Source organism: Chiloscyllium plagiosum, chromosome 26 (assembly GCF_004010195.1).
Source record: "Chiloscyllium plagiosum isolate BGI_BamShark_2017 chromosome 26, ASM401019v2, whole genome shotgun sequence".
NCBI classification, from domain to species: Eukaryota; Metazoa; Chordata; class Chondrichthyes; order Orectolobiformes; family Hemiscylliidae; genus Chiloscyllium; species Chiloscyllium plagiosum.
The window spans coordinates 46,034,441-46,060,799 of NC_057735.1; the positions used below are offsets into that span (position 1 = coordinate 46,034,441).

Below are 26,359 nucleotides of genomic sequence, written 5' to 3' on the forward strand. Positions count from 1 at the left end.
GAGAAAATGTTGAGTAAGGTTGTACTTGTACTCACTGGTGTTTAGAAGAAAAGGACGCAATCTTTTTTAAAACATACTATTTTTATGGGGCTTTATCGGACAAATGTTGAAAGATGGTTTTCCCTTTTCTGAGTGCCAAGAATCAGGGAGCATAATCTTAGAGTAAGGGGTTGCACAGTTAGAATAGAAGAGGAAGAATATCTCTCAAAGTGTAGTGAATCTGGGATTTACCTACTGTAGAGGGCCTGTCGAAGCTGTGTCATCATATTGAAGGCTTAGATAGATATTCAACCAGTAAGGGAATCAAGGGTTATTGTGATAAGGGAGGAAAGTGAAGCTGAAGATTCAGTTCAGTATGACCTCACCTGTCATTCATATGTTTATTTCCTTACGTTTGATGGTATCCATTAACATTTTTGTTAACTATAGATGATGGGTCCTCCCTTTAGAGTTTGCTGGGATTGTGCTTGTGCAGAGTATTCTGATATATCCCCCAAATGTCTGCCTCTGTGTCTCTATTGATTCAGGTCAATGCAATGCCAGGTCAGTTAGGTCAGCTTTCATGATGACTTAGTTCCTTTTATTTAAATTTTGAAGTGCTCGAGTTAAATCCAGTCTTGCTTCTTCCAAACTGGGGTATAACATTCCATCATTTTGTGATTACTACTAATTAGGGGTGCCTTCATTCTGAGTTTGGTAATTGAACCTATCTCATTACAATTACATGCTCTCTGGTCAGTTCCAGAATGTGTGACTATAAGAAGGATTGCTCAGCCCCCAACCTCACTATAGACTTGGTTCAAACATGGATCAAACATTCTGGATGTAAATTTGCATGCTGAGCTGGAAGGTTCATTTTCAGATGTTTCGTCACCATACTAGGTAACATCATCAGTGAGCCTTCAGTGAAGCACTGGTGTTAGTGACCACTTTTCAGTTACGTGTTTGGGTTTCCTTGGGTTGTTGATGTCATTTCCTGTGGTGATGTCATTTCCTGTTCTTTTTCTCAGAGGGTGGTAAATGGGGTCTTAGTCGATGTGTTTGTTGATAGAGTTCTGGTTGGAATGCCGTGCTTCTGGGAATTCTTGTGCGTGTCTCTGTTTAGCTTGTCCTAGGATGGATGAGCTGTCCTAGTCGAAGTGGTGTTCTCTTTCATCTGTATGGAAGGATACTAGAGAGAGTGGGTCATGTTATTTTGTGGCTAGTTGATGTTCATGTAACCTGGTGGCTAGTTTTCTGCCTGTTTGTCCAATGTATTTTGTTTTAGTTCTTGCAAGGTATTTTGTAAATGGCAATAGTTTTGCTTGTTGTCTGTATCGGGTCTTTCAATTTCATGAGTTGCTGTTTCAGGTTGGTGGGTTTGTGTTTGTTCTATCTTGGTGTTTGTTCTATCTTGGTGTCTTTGATGGTGTTCAGGAATTCTTGGATGGAGTGGTGTGAGTCTTCTACTAAGTGTTTTAATCTTTGGTGTAGCGCCTTGGCTAATCTGTACGTTGGTGTTTCAGGTAGTGAGATAATGGGTCTGAGAGGGGCTCCTGGTTTATGAATTTTCAGGAATAAATTCTTGAACACCAAAGACACAAAGATACAACAGGATGAAATAATGGTCTCCTTTGACATAACAGCCCTGTTCACATCCATCAACATCTACCTGGCCAAGGAAACACTGACTATACTGGAGAATCACTGAAGATGTTACCTAGTATGGTGACAAAATGTCTGAAAATAAATCTTCCAGCTCAGCGAGCAAACCTACATCCAGAACTGACTACACTATTAGAAGATCCAAAGACACGTATACCAAACACCACCAACTTCATCAGCACGGACAACGTCATCAAGCTAGTGGACCCATGCCTTACCACCCACTTCACTGTCATTAACAAAACCTACAGACAAACCAACAGAACATCCATGGGATCTCCAGTATCAGGGTTCTTAGCAGAGGCAGTAATGCAGAGACTCAAACAAACAGCTCTGCGAACCATCAAACCCAAACTTTGGGTCTGCTAAACAAAACAAATTAGGGGAAACCTTCAAGACCACCAATAATATCCTTACTGGCATAAAATTCATTGAAGAAGCGGAAAACAACAACAAACTGCCATTCCTAAATGTCACAGTAGAGCGAACATTCAATTGGGAACTTCAAACCAGCATCAATAGGAAAACAACATATACAGACCAAATACTGAACTACAGAAGCATTCAGCCCAACACGCACACTCAAAGCTGCATTAGAACATTATTTCAATGAGCCACCACACACTGCAACACAGAGGAACTACGAAGAACAGAGGAAAATCACATATACAGCACATTTAAAAAAGAACGGGTACCTAATGAACATCATCCGCTGATTTCTCAGCAACAAATGCAAACAAGCAGACAAAATGTGTCTAGAAACCCTAGCCACTCTCCCCTACTTCAAAGACTTCTCGGAAATGACTGCCAGACTACTCCGAACTCTTGGTATCATGGTAGTCCAATTCAATTGAATCTCCTTATTAATATAAAGAGTGTAGGAGCAATCTTAAGAGAGAAATCAAGAAGGCAAGAAGGGGATATGATATTGGATTATCCTTAACCTTATTTGCAAATCCTATGAGATTCTACAATTACATTAAGAGCAAGAGGGTAACTAGAGACAGGGTAAGGAAGTCATCTTTGTCAAAGAGTCATAGAGATATACAGCATGGAAACAGACCCATCGGTCCAACTGATCCATGCCAACCAGATGACCTAATCTAATCTAGTCCCATTTGCCAGCACTTGGCTCATATCCCTATAAACCTTTCCTGTTCGTGGACCAATCCAGATGCCTTTTAAATATTGTAATTTTCCCAGCCTCTACCACTTCTTTGGCAGCTCATTCCATACACATGTGTGAAAAAGTTGCCCCTCAGGTCCCTTTTAAATTTTTCTCCCTCATTCTAAATCTACGCCTTCTAGTCCTGGATTCCACACCCCAGGGAAAAGACCTTGTGTATCTATCCTATCCATGCCCCTCTTTTTATAGATTTTATGAAACTCTATAAGTTCACCCCTCCGTTGCCGATACTCCAGGGAAAACAGCCTGAGCTTATTCAGCCTCTTCCTGTACTCAAATCCTCCAACCCTGGCAACATCCTTGTAAATCTTTTCTGAACCCATTCAAGTTTTACAACATCTTTCCAAAATAGAGAGAGTCCAGACTTGCATACAGTATTCCAAAAGGGGAAGAACCAATGTCTTGTACAGCTGCAACATGACTTCCCAACTCCTATAATCAATACTCTGACCAATAAAGGAAAGCATACCAAACACCTTTTTCACTATACTATCTACTTGTGACTCCACTTTCAAGGAACTATGAATCTGCACTCCAAGGTCTCTTTGTTCAGCAACACTCTCCAGAATCTTACCATTAAGTGTGTAAGTCCTGTTCTCACTTGCCTTTCCAAAATGCAACACTTCACATTTATCTAAATTAAATTCCATCTGTCACTCCTCAGCCCATTGGCCTATCTGATCAAGAGCCCGTTGTACTCTGAGGTAATCTTCTTTGCTGTCCACAACACCTCCAATTTTGGTGTCATCTCCACCTTACTAACTATATCTCCTATGTTTATTTGCAAATCATTTGTATAAATGATGAAAAGCAGTGGACCCAACATCAATCCTTGTGGCTCACCTCTGGTCACTTGCCTTCAGTCAGAAAATCAACCATCCACCACTACCCTCTGTCTTCTACCTTCGAGCCAGTTCTGTATCCAAATTACGAGTTTTCTCTGTATTCTATGAGTTCTAATCTTGCTAACCAGACTACCATGAGGAACCTTGTCGAACGCCTTACTGATATAGATCACATCCACTGCTCTGCCCTCCACAGTCCTTTTCATTACTACATCGAAAAACTCAATCAAGTTTGTGAGATATGATTTCCCTTGCACAAAACTATGTTGACTATCCCTAATCAGTCCTTCCCTTTCCAAATTCAAGTAAATCCTGTCCCTCAGGATTTCCTCCAACAACTTAGCCACCACTGATGTCAGGCTCACCAGTCTATAGCTCCCTAGCGTTTCCTTACCATCCTTCTTAAATAGTGGCACCACTAGTTAACCAATCTCCAGTCTTGCGGCATCTCACCTGTGACTATCAATGACACAAGTATCTCAGCAAGGGGCCCAGCAATCACTTTTTAAGCTTCGCACAGAGTTCTAGGGTATAGCTGATCAGGACTTGGGGATTTATCCACCTTTTTGTGTTTTAAGACATCCAGCACCACCTCCTCTATAATATGGACATTTTTCAAGATGTCACCAGCTATTTACCCACATTCTATATCTTCCATATCCTACTCATAGTAAACACTGTTGCAAAATACTTGTTTAGTATCTTCCCCCATGTCTTGTGGTTCCACGCATAAGCTGCCTTGCTGATCTTGAGGGGCTCTATTCTCTCCCAAGTTACCCTTTTGTCCTTAACGTATTTATAAAATGTCTTTGGATACTCCTTAACCCTATTTGCTAAAGCTGTCTCATGTTCCCTTTTTGACCTCCTGATTTTCCTCTTAAGTATATTCCTACTGCCTTTTTACTCTTCTAAGGATTCACTTGATCTGTACTATCTATACCTGACATATGCTTCCTCCTTTTCCTTGGCCAAAACCTCAATTTCTCTAGTCATTCAGCATTCCCTACACCTACCAGTCTTGCCTTTCACTCTAACAGGAACATACTGAGTCTGGATTCTGGTTATCTCATTTTTGAAGGTTTCCCATTTTCCAGCTGTCCCTTTACCTGCAAACATCTGACTCCAATCAGCTTTTGAAAGTTCTTGCCTAATACCGTCAAAATTGGCCTTCCTCCAATTTGGAACTTCAGCATTTAGATCCGGTCTATCCTTTTCCATCACTATTTTAAAACTAATAGAACTATGATCGGTGGCCCCAAAGTGCTCCCCCAATGACACTTCAGTCACCTGCCCTGCCTTATTTCTCTCGTAGGTACATCCACATACGGAATCAGAAAATTTTCTTATAGACATTTAACACATTCTTCTCCGTCTAAACCCTTAACACTATGGTAGTCCCAGTTTATGTTTGGAAAGTTAAAATCCCCTACCATAACCACCCTATTATTCTTACAGATACCTGAGATCTCCTTCCAAATTTGTTCCTCAATTTCCCACTGACTGTTGAGGGTTCTATAATACAATCCCAATAAGGTAATCATCTCTTTCCTATTTCTCAGTTCCACCAAATAACTTGCCTGGATGTATTTCCAGGAATATTCTCCCTCAGTACAGCTGTAATGCTATCCTTTATCAATGTGTTGAACTCCAGGAGATAGTGGAGATGCTAAATGAATATATGGTGTCAATTTCTGCTATGGGGAAAGAAGTGGAGTCGAGAGAAAGCAGGGAAATAAATTTTGACGTTTTAAAAACAGTTCATATTACAGAAGAGGAGGTTTGGGAGGCCTTAGAAAATATAAAGGTGGATAAATCTCTGGGACCTGATCCACTGTAAGCCAGGACCTTGTGGGAAGTAAGAGAGGGAATTCCGAGAACCCTTGTAGAAATATTTGCATTATCTATAACTATGGATGAGGTGGGTAATGACTGGAAAGTAGGTAACGTTGTAACTTTGATTAAGAAAGATTATAAGGAAAATCTGGGGAAACTAAACCTGTGAGTCTGACTTCAGTTGTGGGTAAATTGTTGGAGATGATTATAAAAGATAGGTTTTATGGACCTTTAGAGAGGCAAAGATCGATTAAAGATAGTCAGCATGGTTTTGTGTGAGGAAAGTTGTGTCTCACAAACTTGGTTGAGTTTGAAATAACTGCACTGTGGCTGTTATTCGATCATCAGGTCGCACTTTCTTTACTTGTATAGAGGACATTCCAGCCAGTTTGGTGTCAGTCCACTGAACTGAGGAGATTCTAAATCCCCTGTTAATATTGGAGAGTCAGTGCCCCTGATTAGTTTGTTAACCTGGATTGTTAACCTTGTAGTCAACAAGATCTACCTTGTTCTAATGACGGTACCCCACACAGTCCAATACCAAACCTTCCCTCCCCCTGCCACGCCTCCAAACCAAGTCTGGGAATTAGGCCTGCTGTTTCCCTTGTAGCTTTTCCTGTGATGTTTTTGTCCTATGTCTGGTTACTCTGATTTGTGTATGCGACCGTAGCCTGTCTCTTGTGTCCAGAGTGCCTCAGGAGACTTTCCCCTTCTTCTGGTGGTAATGGTATCGCAGCTGCACCGATTTCAGACTCTGAAATTTTCTTGACACTAGATGGAAGGGGAAAACATATGGTTTCTGATGGGTTTTCTGGCCATTCTGAGGGGCCAAATATGTTTTGTCCCTGTCCCGTTTACAAGGTAACGCCTTTCAAATGATCTACATGTTTATTCAGGACCGCCTCACCTACCCAAACCTTGTAAGTCACGAGACCTGAGCTCGCATCAACCTTGCCTCAAATCCATACAGTGCTATTGTGTTTCTGTTCGCCGAGCTGAGAATTTGTGTTGCAGATGCTTCGTCCCCTGTCTCGGTGACATCCTCAGTGCTTGGGAGCCTCCTGTGAAATGCTTTTCTGATCTTTTCTCCGGCATTTGTAGTGGGTCAGTATATTGGGTCCAGGTCGATGTGCTTATTGATTGAATCTGTGGATGAGTGCCATACCTGTAGGAATTCCCTGGCTGTTCTCTGTTTGGCTTGTCCTATAATAGTAGTGTTGTCCCAGTCGAACCCATGTTGCTTGTCATCTGCGTGTGTGGCTACTAAGGATAGCTGGTCGTGTCATTTCGTGGCTAGTTGGTGTTCACGGATGCGGATCGTTAGCTGTCTTCCTGTTTGTCCTATGTAGTGTTTTTGCACTCCTCGCATGGGATTTTGTACACTGCATTGGTTTTGCTCATGCTGGGTATCGGGTCCTTCGTTGTGGTGAGTTATCTGAAAGTGGCTGTTGGTTTGTGTGCTGTTATGAGTCCTAGTGGTCGCAGTAGTCTGGCTGTCAGTTCGGAAATGCTCTTGATGTATGGTAGTGTGGCTAGTCCTTTGGGTTGTGGCATGTCCTCATTCCGTTGTCGTTCCCTCAGGCATCTGTTGACGAAATTGCGCAGGTATCCATTTTTGGCGAATACGTTGTATAGGTGTTCTTCTTCCTCTTTTTGCAGTTCTGGTGTACTGCAATGTGTTGTGGCTCTTTTGAATAGTGTCTTGATGCAACTTCTTTTGTGTGTGTTGGGGTGGTTGCTTTCATGGTTTAGGACTTGGTCTGTGTGTGTGGCTTTCCTGTATACCATTATGGTGAATTCTCCGTTTGGTGTTCTCTGTACCATCATGTATAGGAATGGGAGTTGGTCGTCCTTTTCTTCTTCTCTAGTGAATCGGATTCCTGTGAGTGTGGCGTTGATGATCCCACGTACATAGCAAGTGCAGCTCCAACAACATTCGAAGCTTGTCATCATTCAGGACAAGAGAAAGTGAGGGCTGCAGATGCTGGAGATCAGAGCTGAAAATGTGTTGCTGGAAAAGCGCAGCAGGTCAGGCAGCATCCAAGGAACAGGAGAATCGACATTTCGGGCATAAGCCCTTCTTCAGGGCTTTTCCAGCATCATTCAGGACAAAGCAGCCCACTTGATTTGCAAGTATTCACTCCCAACCTCCCACCACCAATGCTCAGTAACTGCGGTGTGTACTTATCCTGTTCCTTGGATGCTGCCTGACCTGCTGCGCTTTTCCAGTATCATTCAGGACAAAGCAGCCCACTTGATTTGCAAGTATTCACTCCCAACCTCCCACCACCAATGCTCAGTAACTGCGGTGTGTACCATCTACAAGATACACTGTAGAAAATCATCAAAGACAACAGCTTCCAGATATACGACCACTTCCATCTAGAAGGACAAGGACAGCAGATACATGGGAACGCCACCACCGCAAGTTCGCCATTCACTATACTGACTTGGAAATATATTGCTGTTCCTCCACTGCCACTAGGTCAAAATCCTGGAATTTGCTCCCTAAGGACCTAAGCACACGGGCTGCAAAAGAAGGCAGCTCACCACCACCTTCTCAAGGACAATTAGGGTTGGGCAGTTAGTGCTGGCCAGCAAGCAGCACCCACATCCCACAAGTGAATAACAAGACATTTAAATGCTTCTGCAATAAAAACTGAGCCTTGCGTTCCTGGGATTTCCCTGTTTCAAGCTGCAAGCCATTGCCTAATGTTCAGCTATCCATGTGCACTGACCTGACTGAGCAGCTGACCAACTTTGGACTATATTACATTACCACATTTGGAGCCTATTGACGAAGTAAGGATGTAGGTTCGATTTCACAATGCAGCAATCAAAATACATATGATCAACACCGGTAACTGTGATACACATTTCTTGCTTTAATCCTATGATCACTTAACAAGTGACAAGTTTAAATACCTGTGCTTTTGCTTGTTTGTGTCAGCATCACACTCTGCTATCTGTATTTCGCTTTATTATTATGAATGGTCCATTCAGTGCTTATAGTAAACAGATAATCCTGTGACATTGAAGGGTAGATATATGGCAGCAAACAATAACTTTCCCGTTGTTCTTCAAAATCATATCATGGTACCTTTTACATTGTCCTGAAAATGCAGATGGAGCTGTGGATTAACGGTTCATGAGAAAGATGCCTGATGCATCTCAATGCTTGCCATTGCATATTTAGGAGTGGCTTTGTGACTGTCAATCCTATGCTTGTAGTTGCAGAGGAGGCAGGCCACTGATTTGAAGCTCTGTCATTGGGATTCCTTTGACAGCTGCCCTTTGGCTGTCTGAGACCTTAAAAGCCCCAGCATGTTAATGATTTCCTGCTAACGTACAAGACATTTTATTCCTCTGGACTGCTGGGGGCTGTGGGATCATTGCTGGAGCAACTCAGTTGCTGCTGTCCTCATTTGTAACAGCCTGAGAGGAACCTTCAGATGTGGAACACAGCCACTCTTTTTCTTTTACAAAGTTCTCTAGAGCTCATATACAAGGCAAAGACATTCACATCTTCATGCTACTATTTATTTACTGATTGAACCGCTGAATTTTGTACTCCATTGATGTCACCAGCCTCTTGGTGGAGAAAGCAATGTGCACACACTCTTGAGATATGACAGTACTCGTGTCTTTTCAATTAAGGTTTATTTGAGCACTTTTTGCCGTATGATGTATATCCCTAACTCGTTGGGAGCTTACATCAATAGCTGACAAGATGATAGGGTTATGCTCATCCTTGTATTGAAATTAATGTGTTCTTCCTGCCTGCATCCCTGCTAGCTTTCCCAGTATTCCAATGTCCAAGTTATTTTTTTTTTACATATATTGGCAATGAAAGCTAGCGCTGATCCAGTCTGAAAATCAACCAGTTAACACGTTCATTGGATTTTATTCTTGTTTGGAGTTTTTATTGTATATTGTAGCAAAGGAGACCCTGATCAGTAATAGAAGAAAGGTTAAGGCTGAGACTGTTGTTGACTGGGGATCTGGGGTTCCATTACTGTTATCATAGTTCAATGAGTTGATCATGAATAGTCCAGTCAGAAGGAAAGTCTCTCATCTCCATCCTTCTTCCTATTCTCAACTGATTTGCTATAAAGCTAGAGGTAATGGTTGTGACCTCATGATATAGGCTGTGGAGTGTGGAACGGATTAGTATGAGTCTTGAAACATGCTTTCCCACTGTAGGACCCTCTTGAGCAGTTCAACCAGTGGATCATTGTTTAAGCACCAAGATGGTACACTCTATTACATTTTGCTGGGAAAATGACTTGTGTGATATTAATTCTACTCATTAGTGCATAGAATGGAGAAAGATTGAAGAAAGCTATAGAAGACAGAAGGATTTGGGAGTCTTCACCTATGAAGTACAAAAATCCAGCATCCATGTTCAGTGGGTAATGAGGAAGGCAAATGGATTTTTGACTTTTCATTCAAAGGGAATGGAGTATAAATGTTGGGAGGTCATGTTAAAATTAAGTAAGGTAGTAGTCAGACCACATCTGGTTCGGTATGCGTGCTTTACACAGGAGATGTGGAAAGCTTCTTTTGGACCAGAGGATGTTATCTCAGAATAAGGAGTTGCATGTTTAAGACTGAGATGAAGATGAATTTCTCTGAGCGTAGTGAGTCTGTGGCATTCTTTATTGAAGAGGGCTATCAAGCTTAGGTTGTTAAATATAGTCAATCCTGAGGTAGAAAGGCTTTTATTTAGTTAAGAATCAAGGGTTATGGGGAAAAAGTGGGAAAGTGGAATTGAGAATTATCAGATCAGCCATGATCTAAGTGAATGGCAGGGCAGCCTCAATGGGATGAATGGCCTACTTCTACTCCTATATCTTATGGCCTCTGACAAGGATGGCCATGCAATACCTCTGAATGGAATTTTGACAAATGGACCTTATTTTGGCAAATACAATACAAGCCATGTAATGCACTGAGAATAAGAGATTACTGATGCCTTGACACTGCCCTCCATATCACCTAAGAAAGGCAACACTGGATATAGATTAGCGAATACATACAGTTCAAGGTGAGAGGATATCCACATTATCTCTTGTGCACCCTGTAAGATGTTGGTATGTTTGTGGCTACACACATGGATATGTTATTTCTGACAGTCTCTTTGTGGTGTACATAGAACATTCCTTCTTCCAAACGTACTTGTGTCTCTTCCCACAATTCTTTATCTGGTGCTGCTTGCCTCTCTCATTTGGATTAAAAAAAAAACTCAATTTTGCTTCCCATTTCCACTTTTCTCTCACCTTCAACTGATCTATCTTTAACTCCTTCCCTCCCATCCTCGGCAAGGACTCCATTCCATTCTCCTAGCATCTTCGCTGTCAAATCTATACTGATGATGTCATCTTCTGCAGTGGAGCCTCAAATGTCCACTTTCTTCCTCACCTGAGGATTCCCTGCTGCTGTGGTTGATATCATAAACTGCTATTTCTGCCACTCCAAATGGGATGAAACCACCAGACATATATTCCCCTGTTTTGTCAGCATTCCGCAGAAAACCCTGGTCCACTCTTCTTCCACTCCCAACACCTCCCCAAACCTCTACAGCACGTCCTCACACAATTGCAGACAATACAACATGAAATAACTCCTCAAAGGCTGGCATTCCATCACCACGTCACCCTTTATTTGCATGTGCATAGTACAAGACAATGACTTAGCTAGATCAGAGCTGGCTCCTGGAGTGAGCAGAATCCCTGACACTTCTCTGTAATTTCTTTTGTGCACTGTACACTGGCTGTGGCCAGCCAGCCCTGAACGAAGGATATTCTAAATCCCCTGTTTATATATTTTGCTTTGTTTTGGTTATCCCCACACTACTGCTATACAGCAGCAGTGCTTATTTGCCCCCATAGCACCTGTGTTGTATGTGTGTGAGTGCAGGGACTCAGTGAAGATACTATTGTGCAAATAATTTTATTCAATATTTCCAACACTAGGAAAAACACCCATGTGGCCAGGGACACTCCTGTTTATAGCTGTCGGTCAGGTTAACAGCTTCAATCAGGAAACTCATATATTTTATACGATACAGCTTCAATCAGGAAACTCATATATTTTATACGATCTACCTGGCTGGCCTTGTTCCAAACACTACATCCATCCCCAACTAAGTCCTTAACATACACACATTATTTTTTCTGTAGCTTCTCTTAAGGCATTTTTGCACCAAGCCTGGTTTCCCTGACTCTGCCTTGGATACTGATGGCATGTACAGACTGTAGCCCACCTCTTGGGAGAAATTAATCTTCTGACGGTAAGGGCATTGAGGCTGCGACATCTGCCAGGTCCATCTTGTCCTGGGAGGTTTCTTTGATACTAGGTAGAGATGGTTAAGCTATAGGTTCTGACAGCCATGCTGGATGCTCTGAGGGGCTGGGTGTGTTTTGCTCCTGCCCTATTTACAAGGTTGCAGCTTTCATGTGGTCCACAAGATTGTTCATGACCTACCCGAACTCTGTACATCGCAGGACCTGATCATGCAGGGCAATTCCCATGGTCTCAACACCAAACATTGTCCCATGTAGTAAACTGCCTCTCGCTTAGAGGAATGTTGTATCCAGCTTTGATGTTCCTGATGCTGTTTCACATTCCCACCCACCCCCAGGTCTGGGAAGATCAGATTTAACCTGGTGCAGAGTCTCCTCCTCATTAGCAGTCTCTGTAGTTGTGTGAGGGGTGGTCCTATGATCAAACAGTAAGCAGGACAGTTTGGTATTGAGTGAAGCTGTAGACTGCTTCTTTAAGCTTGCCTTCAAAGTTAGTGTGTTCTTTCCGCCAGACCATTGAATGATGGATGGTGGGGAGCTGTTCTTAAATGCTGAATGCCATTCATCTTCAGGAAGTATTCAAATTCCCTGTTGGTAAATGATGGCCCAGTGTCTATGTCCAACACCTCCAGGGGTTTGTGTATTGCAAAAGATGCTTGTAGCTTTTCTGTCATCTTCGCTGTGTTTGACGAATGAAATCTATGGACGTCTAACCACTTTGAATGGGCTTCCACAATGATTGAGAACATAAGGCCTATGAAAGGACTGGCATAGCTGACATGTGACTGAGTCTAGTGTTTACCTGGCCATTCGTATGAATGTGGGACAGCTGCTGGTGGTAATATTTGTCTTTGTTGGCACTCTGGGCACTGCCCCACCAACACAGCTATGTTGGCATCCAGTTCTGGCCATCAGACATAATTTTTCATCAATATCTTCATTTTGGAAACCCCTGAATGACCCAAGTGGAGTTCACCCAGTATCTGGCAGTGACCTTTGCTTGGGACAATCATTCTTGCTCTCCATACTAATATCCTATCGTTTACAGTGATCTAGTCTCACTGGGTGCAGAAAGGTTTCAGTTCTGGTTGAGATGGCCCTTTGTTCTCCCATCACCACCAGCTGTTTTAGTTTTGCTAGGATGGGATTGTTTTAGTCTAATATTGTCGGCTATGACTGGAAGGGTGTCCAGAAAGTTTAAAACCAGAATCAACTCTTCCGAGGAGGCACTACCGCTGGTAACGTCCGCCAATTTGTGATCCGTTATTATTACAAATTCCTAAGAAATTATCCTGAATCTGTAGGGCCTCCAGAGTGTTGGTTCTCAGTCTGGCTGAGGTCTTTTGCAGACTTAAGGGTTGGAGTCCAGAGTTTGGTAAAGACTGGTTCTGCGATAACTAATGCAGCCCTGCTGGGATTGTCCTCCATTAGAACTGGGTGACCATTTAGAGTCAGAGTCTCATGAGACATTTATTTTGGTTCTGAGTTGGATGTTATTAAAGCAACTTAACTGATCCAAACCAGCTGTAGGTGGACTTTCCAGGATGTGCACCCTCCTGGATACTGGCGTATGAGTTCTTTTACTTGGCAGCAACTACAATGGCCTGCAGTGTGGATCCTCAAGAAACGTTTAACTATTTAGCCAAGGCTTGGTTTTGTTTTAGAGTTTTGCTGTGGGCTGACATAGAGTCCCTTTGTTAAGATACATCCTGAGTGAGGCTATGCAGTTGCCTTCACTCAAGTTGTGTGCCCTAAGCTCAGTCAGCATGGCGAGGGGGTCTGCTTCCGTCAGAATACCCTGTAAGCCATAAGCTTCTCTTGGAGAGAGGATTCAGTTTTCAATATTACCGTGTAGTGCTTGTTTGAAATCCAAATGCACTTGAGCTAGTAGGTGCTTTTTGGAGTCGTGATATTCTTTAGCTAAATCTGTCAACTCTTGAAAGCTTTTTAGTATCTGGTGCCTCAGTATTTTTTCCAAATACTGGGCCCAGTTTTTGACGCAGGATCAAATGAGTCAATCTTAGCAAAAACCCTGACTCAAGGACAATGGTTGTAGAAAATTTTCTTAAGAGTTTTTTCTCTTATCGCCACTGAAATAACTCCCCAAATGCCGCTATCTCGCCACCACATCTCCCTTTATTTACAAATGCATCACAGATGACATTGACCGATCAAGGTCAAAGCTGGCTCCTAGACTGAGCAGAACCCTGACACTCCTGTTGAGACAGGACTACCTGATTAGACCAGATGAGCCCCAGTCAGGAAACTCATTGCTCGTTGTTGTGGTTCTGTTCGCCGAGCTGGAAACAGGAGGCTCCCAAGCACTGAGGATGTCACCTAGACAGGGGACAAAACGTTTGCAACAAACATTTCCAGCTCGGCGAACAGAACCACAACAGGAAACTCATTCTATGAAATCCACATGGCTGACCTTATTCCAATCACTACACAACATTTGCTTGTTTACCTCCTTTCTCCTCATGATCCAAATGAAGGAGTTATTTACTTGCACTTCACTCAATCTAGTTTACTGTACTCATTGCTCACCATGTGGTCCTCTTTACACTGGAGATACTAAACACAGATTGGGTTATTGCTTTGTGGAACACCTGCACTGTATTCATAAAATTGATCCTGAGATTCCAGTTATCTGCCACTTCAAAACACCATGTTCCCTGGCCTACATTGCTTTCTCCTCCAGAGAGGCACAGCGCAAGTTGGAGGAACAGCAGCTCCTTTTTGGGGGACCTTGTAGCCTTCAGTGCTCAATATTGAGTTCAATAATTTAGAACCTGAGCACTTCCTTTCATGTATATTACCCAGCCCCACAGCCCATGTCCTATCAGGACATGGATTACTTTCAGCACAGAAGGATCACTGGATTTGAAATGTTAACTCTGTTCTCTCTCTATGATACTGCCCTTCCTCCTACAATTACTGTTTCTGCGAGATCTTTGTGATGGCCCACAGGCATGTTTAAGACTGCCTGTGACTAATTTCATAGCGATGACTATCTTCAACCTGTATTTATCCATGTCATGCTGAAGATTGTGTCTAGGATTTGTTTCCCATGAAGTTGTACATTACATACATTTCACATGTAGGGCACCATGATTACCGATAGCGTCACCCTGTATTGTAAAAGTGCCTAATAAATGAAGTTGGCACTGGAATTGACTTGCATGCTCACAAGCAGAGTCCATGTTCCCACACAGGAAAAAAGACACTTACCCTTCTTATTCCTGGTTATAATCACAACCATTTTTCATTTCATTTCATTTTCCATTTCCAGTGCGCATTTACAATTCACATGTCTATAGCAGGCCTCACACGTCATGTTTGCACAATGAGTTGCAGGCTTAGCTATGTTCCTTTCTTCCTTGTCCTTCCTGTTTAGGCTACCTAAATTGCATTTGCATATGATCCCACACACACTCTTTGAATTGTTTCACCTCAGCATTGGCCCTCAGCATACCAAAAATCATGCTACATTGCTTCCCTCCTTCCTTAATGTCAGGGTGGTTGTGAATATCGATGAGACCCCCACCCCACACACACATTGATTCATGCCTTTCAGTACAATATTATCTCTCACTCCATTTATACAGAGAATGTACCCTTAAACGTTATTGTCCTCTCTGCATCCCATCTTGCTGCTCCCAGTCCCCATAATTGACTTCCCTTTTACAGCAGTGGCACCTAATAACTCACATAGGCTTCAGTTGAGCTGATCCTCAGGACTACCATGGCCAATCACCCTGATCAATGTGGTCAGAGCAGTTCCCCACTTGACCTACAGTGACTCCTTAGAATAGTTAAAACTGCAGGCTGTGCCACTATGTACATTTTCAGAGTTCCATTGTATTGTGTATTTATGTTTCTTTATTTTGTAAATCTAACTTTAGAGAATTATAATGGCTTTTGAAGAACTTCGCAAGCAAGCTGAAAATTCAAGACTGGAAATCATTTTTAAGTGTAAGTATACATTTTGTCACGAGTTAAGATTGTTATTTAATAAATAAGAGATATCAGATGTTTTGAATATTGTATTGAATAAAAGTATGGACTCAATCAAATAATGCAGCAATATAAATAGTACAAACTCAACTTTAATAACGCAAGAACAAATGACTCAGAGGCTGGAGTAGGCTTTTTAACCCCTCAAGCCTGTTCTGTCATTTAATAAATTTATAGCTGCCCTGAATGTAACCTTGCATCTATTCCTGATAACTTTTCAACCCTTTGCATACCAAGAATATATCTGCCTTTACCTTAAGAATATTCAGAAAATTTCTTTCTGCGCAATCACCCCATCATTTCAGAAAGACAGTTTCAAACACTTATGATTCAGATTGTAATAACTTCGCCTCATCTATTTAAAAGAGGATCTATTTTATTTTTGAGCAGTAACCCCTCATTCTAGATTATTCCACAAGAGAAATAATTTTTTTAAGATCCCTGAAGGTATTTATTTGGTAAATCTTCACTGAACGGCTTCCAATGCATTTACATTCTTCCTTAAATTAAGTGATCAGTGCCACATACAATACTCTAGATGTGATCTTAGTAGAGTCCTGTATAACTGAAGCATATCCTCCTACTTTTGTATTCAATACCCCCTACACTAAACAGTAGCATCCTACCAGCTTTCCTAATTGCTTGACGTGTCTACAGTGTTCAGTCTTTTGCAATTCGTGCACTAAAAACCTAGATCTCTCTGCATCTCTGAGCTCTGCAACCTCCACCATTTTGATAATAAGCATTTTAAAAATTCTTGTCAAAATGGATAATTTCACATTTTCCCACATTCTCTTCCATTTGACAGGTCTTTGTCCATACATTTAACTTGTCTATACATTTTTGTAACCTCCTTCTGTTCTCTTCACAACTTATTTTTTCAACCATTTTTATGTGATCAGAAAATTGAATTGAATTGATTTTGTTGTCACATGTACTAAGGCACAGTGAAAAGTTTTGTCTTGCAAGCAATGCAGGCAACCATTTTTATATGATCAGAAAATTGAAATGAATTGATTTTTTTGTCACGTGTACCATAGCACAGTGAAAAGCTTTGTCTTGCAAGCAATACAAGCAATAGTTAAGTAGCATACATAAGTAAATAATAGGTAATCAGTGTCAAAAACAAAAACACAGGTACAGGCGAATTTAAGAGTTCGTGAGTCTGTTCAGTATTCTCACGACAGTAGGGTAGAAACTGTTTCGAAACCAGCTGTTGCGTATGTTCAGGCATCCGTACCTTCAACCCTAGAGGTTGTAGAAAAACATTGCCAGGGTGTGATGGATCTTTGAGGATGCTGGCGGCCTCTCGTTGACAGTGGGCCTAGTAGATGGATTCTGTAGATGGGAGGTTGGCCTTTGTGATTGTCCGGGCCGAGTTCACCACTCTCTGTAACCGTCTCCGATATTGACTGGTACAGTTGCCATAGCAGGTAATAATACATCCAGACGGAATGCTCTTGATGGCGCACCTATAAAAGTTGGCAGAGGAATTTGCCGTCATGCCAAATTTCCTCAGCTGCCTGAGGAAGAAGAGACATTGTTGAGCCTTTGTAACCAATGCATCCACATGAAGAGTCCAAGAAAGCTTGTGGTGTGTGACCACTCCTAGGAGCTTGACCCTCTCCACTCGTTCCACCTCTGTGCTGTTAATGTGCAGGGGGGCATGTGCAACATCTGGCCGAAAGTCAATAATGATTTCCTTGGTTTTGCCAGCATTGAGAGCTAGGTTGTTCTTAGTGCACCATTTTTCCAGATCTTCCACCTACCGTCTGTGGTCTGTTTCATCCCCATCTGAGATTCGACCAACTATGTTGGTGTCATCAGTGAACTTGTAAGTGGTGTTAGTCTGATATTTGGCGACGCAGTCATGGGTTGACAGCGAGTACAGTAAGGGGCTGAGTATGCATCCCTGGGTGTTGAGTGTTAATGAGCATGAAATATTGTCTCCAATCTTCACTGATTGTGGCATGTGGGTCATAAAACTGAGGATCCAGTTGCAGAGAGTGGGGCTTAGTCCTTTGGCAATCAAACTTTGAATTCTTCATCTATATAATAACCAGCTCCAGTGCAAGATGGCAACAGAGTAACAGGGCTGCGTAAGGGCTCTTGCCCAGGGCCCATCCACTCCCATCTGCTTTACTTCTTTGTTTTACTTTTGCTTCTGCTCTTTTCTTTCGCTTTATTTTCCTTTTGGTCTTTTTTTCTTATTTCCTGTGGTGGGTTGGTCGGCAGCACCGGTGCAGAGAGTGGGCCACGTGCAGATTGGCAGAGGTGGCTTCTTCTGGCGATAGGAGACCGGCGGTAATGAGGTAGTTCTCGTGCCATTCGGGGCTTGAGGCAGTGGAAGCGAGGTCATTCTCTCACCATTCGATGCCTGTGGCAGTGGTAGCAAGGATGTTCTCCCACCCCCTCCAGCCCACCAGCCTTCACATGCAAAGAATAATCCTCCGCCATTTTCGCCAACTCCAACACAACGCCACCACTAAACACATCTTCCCTTCCCTCCCCCGTCTGCATTCCGCAGAGATCGTTCCCTCCGGGACAATCTAGTCTACTGCTCCATCACACCTAACACCTCTCCCGTCACACACGGCACCTTCCCATCCAATTGCAGATAGGAAGTTAGTTTCCTATCTAATGGGACCGTTCCTATTTTGAGGGAGTTTTGGAAAATTTAAAAACAATGTATCAACCATTTCTTTTAAGACCCTAGGATGAAATCCATCTGGATCCAGGCATCGTAAGCCTATGGCTCTAGTAGTTTACTCAGTACCCCTATTTTCTGGTGGTTAAGGCTAGGAAATTAAAGCTAATGGTGTCAATTGTACTGTGCTGGAGCGCTGACCAGTGGTGATGGGAGATAGTTGGTCACAGGTGATGGAGGAGATTCAAAAGGTTTCCAAAGATGATTGTGCAAAATGGTTGGTGAAGAAAGGGTGAAAAGTACTCGAGGGTCAATTCAATAATGGATTCCAGTTCTGGGGTCACTGTACTGCTTGAGAAAGAAGAGTTAAATTTGAGGATAGAGTTACCTATGAATGTCAATGAAGACCAAAGTTGGTCAGTGCTGCGTATGGAGCTTCCCTGTTGCTCAATGTTTTTCAGAGTGGAATGAGGTTTTTGATGACCTTTTGCTTGCAACTTTCCTTAGCCAGGCAAGTTGAATCAATCAAGAGTTTTGCTGAGGCCTAAAAATTGATTTTAAAAAATTTTGCATAGCATCCTTGTTTTTGCATTTTATGTCTCCGAAAGCAACAATCCAATGAATTGAGTCCTTTTGCTCGCCCTAAGCACAGCTGCAGAGGAACTGGCTGAGGGTGACCCAGACAAGTTATTGCAGCAGCTAGAACATCAGCAAAGATGCACTAACAGTGTGCCAGGCAACTCAGGATGGTGGTAAGCAGGAATCAGTGCGATATTGAATGTTGGCATACTACAAAACATACTACAAAAGGTAATCATCTGTAAATGTCAAAAAGGCAATGTCATAGATGGGTGTGGCTTTCACAGACTTATGTCAATTATCTGAGGGGACTATTCAACACTAGCATTTTAAAAAAAAACCTGTGGCATTGAATTTTCACACATTCTGGGATTTTCCAGAATTTTATGGAGGATTTGTGAGCAATCTCATAGGCAGTCACTCTCAGTTGCATCAGGGAGGTCATCAATGTTCATTCATAATAGCTAATTATCTTCTATGGTTTTCCATAGATCCTGAGAGCCAGGCAATCTGTACAATATGAGGCAGTGGTGCTGAACTAATAACCCAAAACCCTAGACTAAAGGCGATCTTGCAACCACCATTAATTGTCATAAGAGTTTATACACTTCACTAATGCAGAGAGTAATGGGGCAGGTTAAATGAGTGGGCAGAAACTTAGTAATGTAATGGAATGTAATGTGTGAAAATGTGAGGTTATGCAATTTGGGAGGAAGAATAGAGGAGTGAAATTTTAAATGGATAAAGACTGCAGAAAGCTATGAAACAAGGGCATTTGTGAGTCCTTGTATCATAAAAAGCTAACATCCAAGTTCAGCAGGTAATCGGGAAGTCAAATGGCATATTGGACTTCATTACAAAGAGAATGGAATATTAAAAGTAGGGGGGGTTGCAACAATTAAGCAAGACAATATTCCAATCGTAGCTGGAATACTGAACAGTTTTGGGCTGCTTTTCTAAAGAAAGATATGCTGACTTTAGAAGTAGTCTCGAGCATGTTTGCTAAACTTATACCAGATATGGAGAGACTCTTTGTCTTATGAAGAGAAGTTGAGTAGGTTGGATCTCTACTCATTGATATTTAGAAGAATGAAAGGTGACTTTATTGAAACATACAATTTTCTTAAAGGCTTAACAGATATGTAAGGCTTGTTTCCCTTGTGGGAGAGTCTAGGTCGAGAGAGCATTATCTCAAAATAAGGGATTGCATACTTAAGACAGGTGAGGAGGAATTTCTTTGTTGCTGGTTGTGAATCTATGAAATTCTTTCCCACAAAGTGCTGTAGAGATTGAGCAATTTAAGTATATTCAGGACTAAGATTTTTAATCAATTGGGAATTAGAAGTTATGGAGAAAAGGCAGGGAGATGGCGTTGAGGATTATCAGATCAGCCATGATCTCACTGAATGGTGAGGCAGATTCAATGGGCTTCTACTCTTGCATCTTATGGTCTTATAATGTCCTTTAGGGAAGGAAATCTACCATCCTGGCCTGGGCTACATGTGACTCCAGAGTCTCACCAATGTGATTGATTTTTAACTTCCCTTTAGGAAATTAGAGCTAGACAATAATGATGGCTAATCAGCAAATCTCACAGGCCATAAAGAAGTAAAAAAGAAATGTTTCTATGGCAATCTTGGATTTCTGCAGTTGACTGCATACATTTTGCTTTGAAAGATCCACGAGCTTAGAGATTAGCATTCATAAATTGAAACAGTTTCACTCGTTCAAAGCGTAGTTGGTCTATGATCACTGCAAATGAAATCTTTACTTTGCATGAAGTTTTCCTAGTTCTTAACCCTCCGTCCCTGTCAGGTGCTACATCTGTTTATTTCCCCATAGCAACTGCAGGGATGTCTCCTGGGTGACCAGGGATATCCATAGAAGATCAGGCTCATTGCATGTTTCAAAGCCCAGCAGAGGAGAGGTATAATTTTACCCATGCCTCAAAAAGGATAACAATGGGTTTGCACTGCTCAGATAAAACGCTGTAGCATGTGCCAAAGATAGAATCAGTGTACCTGCTGTGTTCTGCGCATCTTGTGCAGCAAAGTGATGAGAAATTTACAGATGAGGATCTGAAAGGCTTGAATTTCTTCTCAGATAAGGAAGAAGGAAAAGGATTTGAGTACAGGAGCCGTGATGTCTTGTTGCAATTATATAGTGCCCTGGTGAGACCACACCTCTAATATTTTGTGCAGATACGGTCTCCTAATCTGAGGAAGGATGTTTTTGTTATAGAGAAAATGAAACAAAGATTTATCAGACTCATTCCTGGGATGGTGGGACTGAAGTATGAGGATAAGTTGAATCTGTTGGGATTGTATTCGCTGGAGTTCAGAACAATGAATGAAACCTATAAAGTTTGAATAGGACTATACAGAGTTGTTGCAAGAAGGATGTTCTGGTTGATGGTTGTCCAGAACCAGGGGACACAGTCTAAGAAAACAGTGTAAACTATTTAGGACTAAGATGAGATGTTTCTTTACCCCTAGAATGGTAAAACTGTGGGACTTCCTATCACAAAAATCAATTGAGGCCCAAACATTGTATGATTTCAAAAAGGAGTTGGACATAGGACTTGGGACTAAAGGGATTAAAGGGTATGAGGGGAAAGCAATAACATGCCATTGAGATGGATAATTAGCCATGATCATAATGAATGGTGGGGCAGGCTTGAAATGCCAAATGATCTACTCTGATTTTTTATATTTAATTTGATATTCATGAGAAAGTGGCTGATGCAGCTGTAGATGTCAAGGTGAAGTAGCCAGTCAAGCATCCATATTCCTGCCAGAATGATGCCTACCAGATCATCTGCTAAATAAAAGTTATAGTGGAAGCACTACTTCCAGTACAACCTACAGTCAGATGGAATCTGACACTAAAAGGAAAACTGGTGTGGATTCTTAGCATGAGCAGCACCATACACATGATTTTGAGGAAGTCATATAACTCAGTGAAGCACACTAAACATGCTAACAATGCCTTCTAAGAACTTTGAGTTCACCAGCAGAATATGGCATTTCCTCAGCTCTAGATACTGCTTAAACAACAATTTCTGTGGGATAATGGGTGAGCGCACCAACTAGGTTATAAATCACCCTGCCCTTGCCAGGATACTTAGAGGTCACAATTTGCAAGACCATACTAGAAGCCCAAATCATATCTTTGATCATTCCTGGGGTGCAACACATTGAGACCATAAGGAATAGCAGTGGGCTGTTCAGCCCTTTTAGCCTGCTCTACCATTCAGTAGGATAATGGTTGATCCGGCATTCCTCGAATCCACTTTCCTACCCTTTTCCTGTAGCCCTTGATCTACTGATCAAGAATCTATCTATCTCAGCCTTAAATATACAAACAAGGCCACTGCCTCCACAACTCTCTGTGGCAAGGATTTCCAAAGACTTCCAATTCTCTGAGAGAAGAAACGCTTCCTCATCTCGGTCTTAAATTGACATCCCTTTATTCTGACACTATGCCCTCTAGTCCTAGACTCTCTACAAGTGGAAATACCTTTTCAATTCTTACCTTGTCAAGTTCCTTAAGAGTCTGATGTTTCACTGAGATCACCTCTCATTGTTCTAAACTCCAATTAGTCGACTCCCAATCTGTTTAACCTTTCCTCATAAGACAATCTCTCCATACTGGAATCATCCTAAGGAACCTTCTCTGAACAGCCTGCAATGAAATAATATCTTTCTTTAAATAAGGAGACATAAACTGCTCACAGGACTCCAGAAGTGGTATCACCAACACTTTATACAGTTGCAGTAAGACTCCACTACTCTTATACTCCAAACCCCTTAAAATAAGGGCCAATATTCCTTTAGCCTTCGTGATTATCTGCTTTTCACCTGTGCATAGCTTTCTGGGTTTCATGCACAAGTACTGCCAATAGAACATAGAACATTACAACGCAGTACAGGCGCTTCGGACCTCAGTGTTACGCCGACCTGTGGAACCAATCTGAAACCTATCTATCCTACAGTATTCTATTTTCATCCATATGTTTATCCAGTGACCTTTTAAATGCCCTGAAAGTTGGTGAGTCTCCTACTGTTGTAGGCAGTGCGTTCCACACCCGTATTAATCTCTGAGTAAAGAGTCAAGTTCCTTTGTGTTGCAGCTTTTTGCAGTTTTTCTAAATTTCTTCTCACTTCCAAAATGTACAGCTGCTCATTTTCCCACATTATACTCCATTTATCAATTTTTGCCCACTTACTTAGTCTATTAATATATCTCTCTGTAAACTATTTTATCACTATTACAATGTGCCTTTCTACCTATTTTGTATCATCTGCAAATTTGGCTACAGTACATTCGCTTCCTTCCTCTAAGTCATTACTATGTATTGTAAACACTTGTAGTCACAGCACTGATCCCTGTGGAAGCTCACTCGTCACAGGCCATCAAGCTGAAAAAAATCCCTTGTCGCTTGCCATTTCCTGCTTGTCAGCCAATTCTTTATATCCATGCCAATATATTGATTAGATTAGATTAGATTAGATTACAGTGTGGAAACAGGCCCTTCGGCCCAACAAGTCCACACCGACCCGCCAAAGCGAAACCCACCCATACCCCTACATTTACCCCTTACCTAACACTACTGGCAATTTAGTATGGCCAATTCACCTGACCCTGCACATCTTTGGATGGTGGGAGGAAACCGGAGCACCCGCAGGAAACCCACGCAGACACGGGGAGAACGTGCAAACTCCACACAGTCAGTCGCCTGAGTCGGGAATTGAACCCGGGTCTGTGGCGCTGTGAGGCAGCAGTGCTAACCACTGTGCCACCGTGCCACTTCCAGCAATATATCATAAACTCTTAGCTTATGTCTTAACCTTTTGTGAGGTACCTTGTTGAGTACCTTCTGGAAGTACAATTACAATACATCTATAGGTTCCTCTCTATCATCTCTGGTTCAGTCTTCTTCAAAAAGCTCTAATAAATTAATCAGACAGGATTTCGCTTCCATGAAGCCATGCTGACTCTACTTGATTTTCCAAATGTTCTGCTATTGGTTCCTTAATTGATTCCATACTTTTCCAACAGTAGATTTTAGACCTGCTTTTTGGTTCCCTTCCTTTTTGAATAAGGGTGCCCCATTGGCATTTTTCCAATCCTCTGGTATTTCTCCAGAATCCAACACATTTACTAACTACGTAGTTATTCCTTTTTAATCCTAGGATGCAAGTTATTGTTGCCTTTAGCCTCCTTAACTGTGCACATCAGTTTGTACAATTCTCAAAATACTAATTTAACAGAGATGAGGGAAATACTTCAACACACATGAACACAAGAGAATGATCATATCCATGCAATAAGAAACCGATGCAACTTTGTGCCATTCACATTTTTAAAATTTTGTCTCCTTAAACTATGCCTTCTTGCAACCCTGACAATCACTCTTGAAGTGGAAACAGCCCTTTGAGTGTTATGTTCGTTGCCTGAGATTAGTTTGGCTGCTGTTCTTTTGATAGTTCAAAACCTAGAGGGCCCTCCTTCCCTTGTTTAGCTGCATTGTTTAGACTCATTTGCTGAAGGCAATGGGATCACAGGAAGAGGGAAGGAGGAAAGGCAGCATGTGAAGTGTTCACTCCACTGCTGGTTACATGCTGGTTATTTGCACCCCTCCCATCCTTAGTGTATAAATCCACTGAGTATTTTGTTAGACTTGGCTGTTCATTGCAGTCACCCACATTTGCATGGACGAAGCCAAGTATTGATATGCAACAGGCAAGACAAAACTCACGACCATGTCATTTTAGAGGCATTTAAGCCTCATGTTAGCCAGAACAGATGAGGTAACATATTTCTTTCTTGAAGAAGGATTAGTGACCCAGAGGTTTTGCTCACAATCAATAATGATTACAAGTCACCATCAGTCTAGCTTTTATTGAGTCACAGAGATGTACAGCGTAGAAACAGACCCTTCAGTCCAATTTGTCCATGCTGAATAGATATCTTAACCTAATCTAGTCCCATTTGCCAGCACTTGGCTCACATCCATCTAAATCCTTACTATTCATATATCCATCCAGATGCCTTTTAAATGTTAACAATCATATAACAACAGATTGTAATCCAACAGGTTTATTTGGAAGCACTAGCTTTCAAAGCACAGCTTCTTCATCAGGTGGTTGTGAAGCAGGACCATAAGACAGAATTTATAGCAAAAGAGGAAAATCAACATTTCGGGCAAAAGCCCTTCATCAGGAATGCGGAATCCACAAAATGTGGTTGACTCTTCATTGTCCTCTGAAATTGCCTAGCAAGTCACTCATTTTAAGGGCAATTAAGGATGGCAAAAATGCTGGCCTTGCCTGTGAAGCCCATAATCCATGTACCAATTGAACTTGCTGAGATGGTGCATTTTACACCTTAGCTACTTGACTGAAAAATAGTTTTTTTTTTCTAATTTCTTTTGCGTATTTTCCCATTTGCTTTAATTCCATACATAAACACCCTCTTGGCTTTTTTCTTACACTCATCTGTGCTCCCTATTATGTGTGCCATCCTTTATGAATATTCACTGTCATGTATGCAACCCCTCAGAGAACAATCCACTGATGTATTTCCCTTCTCATGTACTTATAAGTTAGTATCAGCTGTTGTTTTATTATAATACTATTTTATTGCAGTAAAAGAAGAAATGGAACAAAGAGAGCAACTTAGGAATAAGTATCAACAACAACTAAATGAAAAAGAGAATGAGGTATTTTACTACTTGAATATTCATGATTTAACAGATTTCATTTCTTCATATCATTTGCGTCAATGAGGATCGGATTTGCTTTGGTCACGTAAATTTTGAGATTGAATGGTGACTCTGAGAAATGCTGTCCATGAAGCGTTAGTGAGTCTCTGTAGTGTCTTTTATAGTTGGTTCATACTTTTTCCAGAAAGTGGACTGCCTTTGTACGCAATGTATACTTAAGATGGCGTATAGGGTGCCAGTAATACAAAGGGCAGATTTACACTAGGACTGAATCTTGACATTTTCCATGATTTAAACCTGATTTCCTGTAATCATGCAATATTATTTTATGTTAGATTGGGCATGATATCACTTGGAAATGTTTATTGATAACATATGGTACTTTAAAAAAGCTTTAGAAATTATTAAATTTCTGTCGGCTATGGAATCTGATCTGTAAAATTGTCACAAGTCCTGTCCATTGAGCTCGCTTTCTTTAAAACAATTTAATGCTTTTGGAATAAAATGGGGCGGCACGGTGGCACAGTGGTTAGCACTGCTGCCTCACAGCGCCAGAGACCCTGGTTCAATTCCCGC

The 26,359-nt window shown here is 41.7% G+C and overlaps 1 protein-coding gene across 1 annotated transcript in view; it reads left to right on the forward strand.

Moving 5' to 3' along the window:
- sycp1 (synaptonemal complex protein 1) overlaps positions 1-26,359 on the forward strand; it is a 374,769-nt gene that overhangs the window by 78,458 nt on the left and 269,952 nt on the right. Inside the window, exons 7-8 of the mRNA XM_043716250.1 lie at positions 15,719-15,788; positions 25,707-25,780. Coding sequence (XP_043572185.1) covers positions 15,719-15,788; positions 25,707-25,780 — 144 coding nt within the window. The remainder of the gene's footprint in view (positions 1-15,718; positions 15,789-25,706; positions 25,781-26,359) is intronic.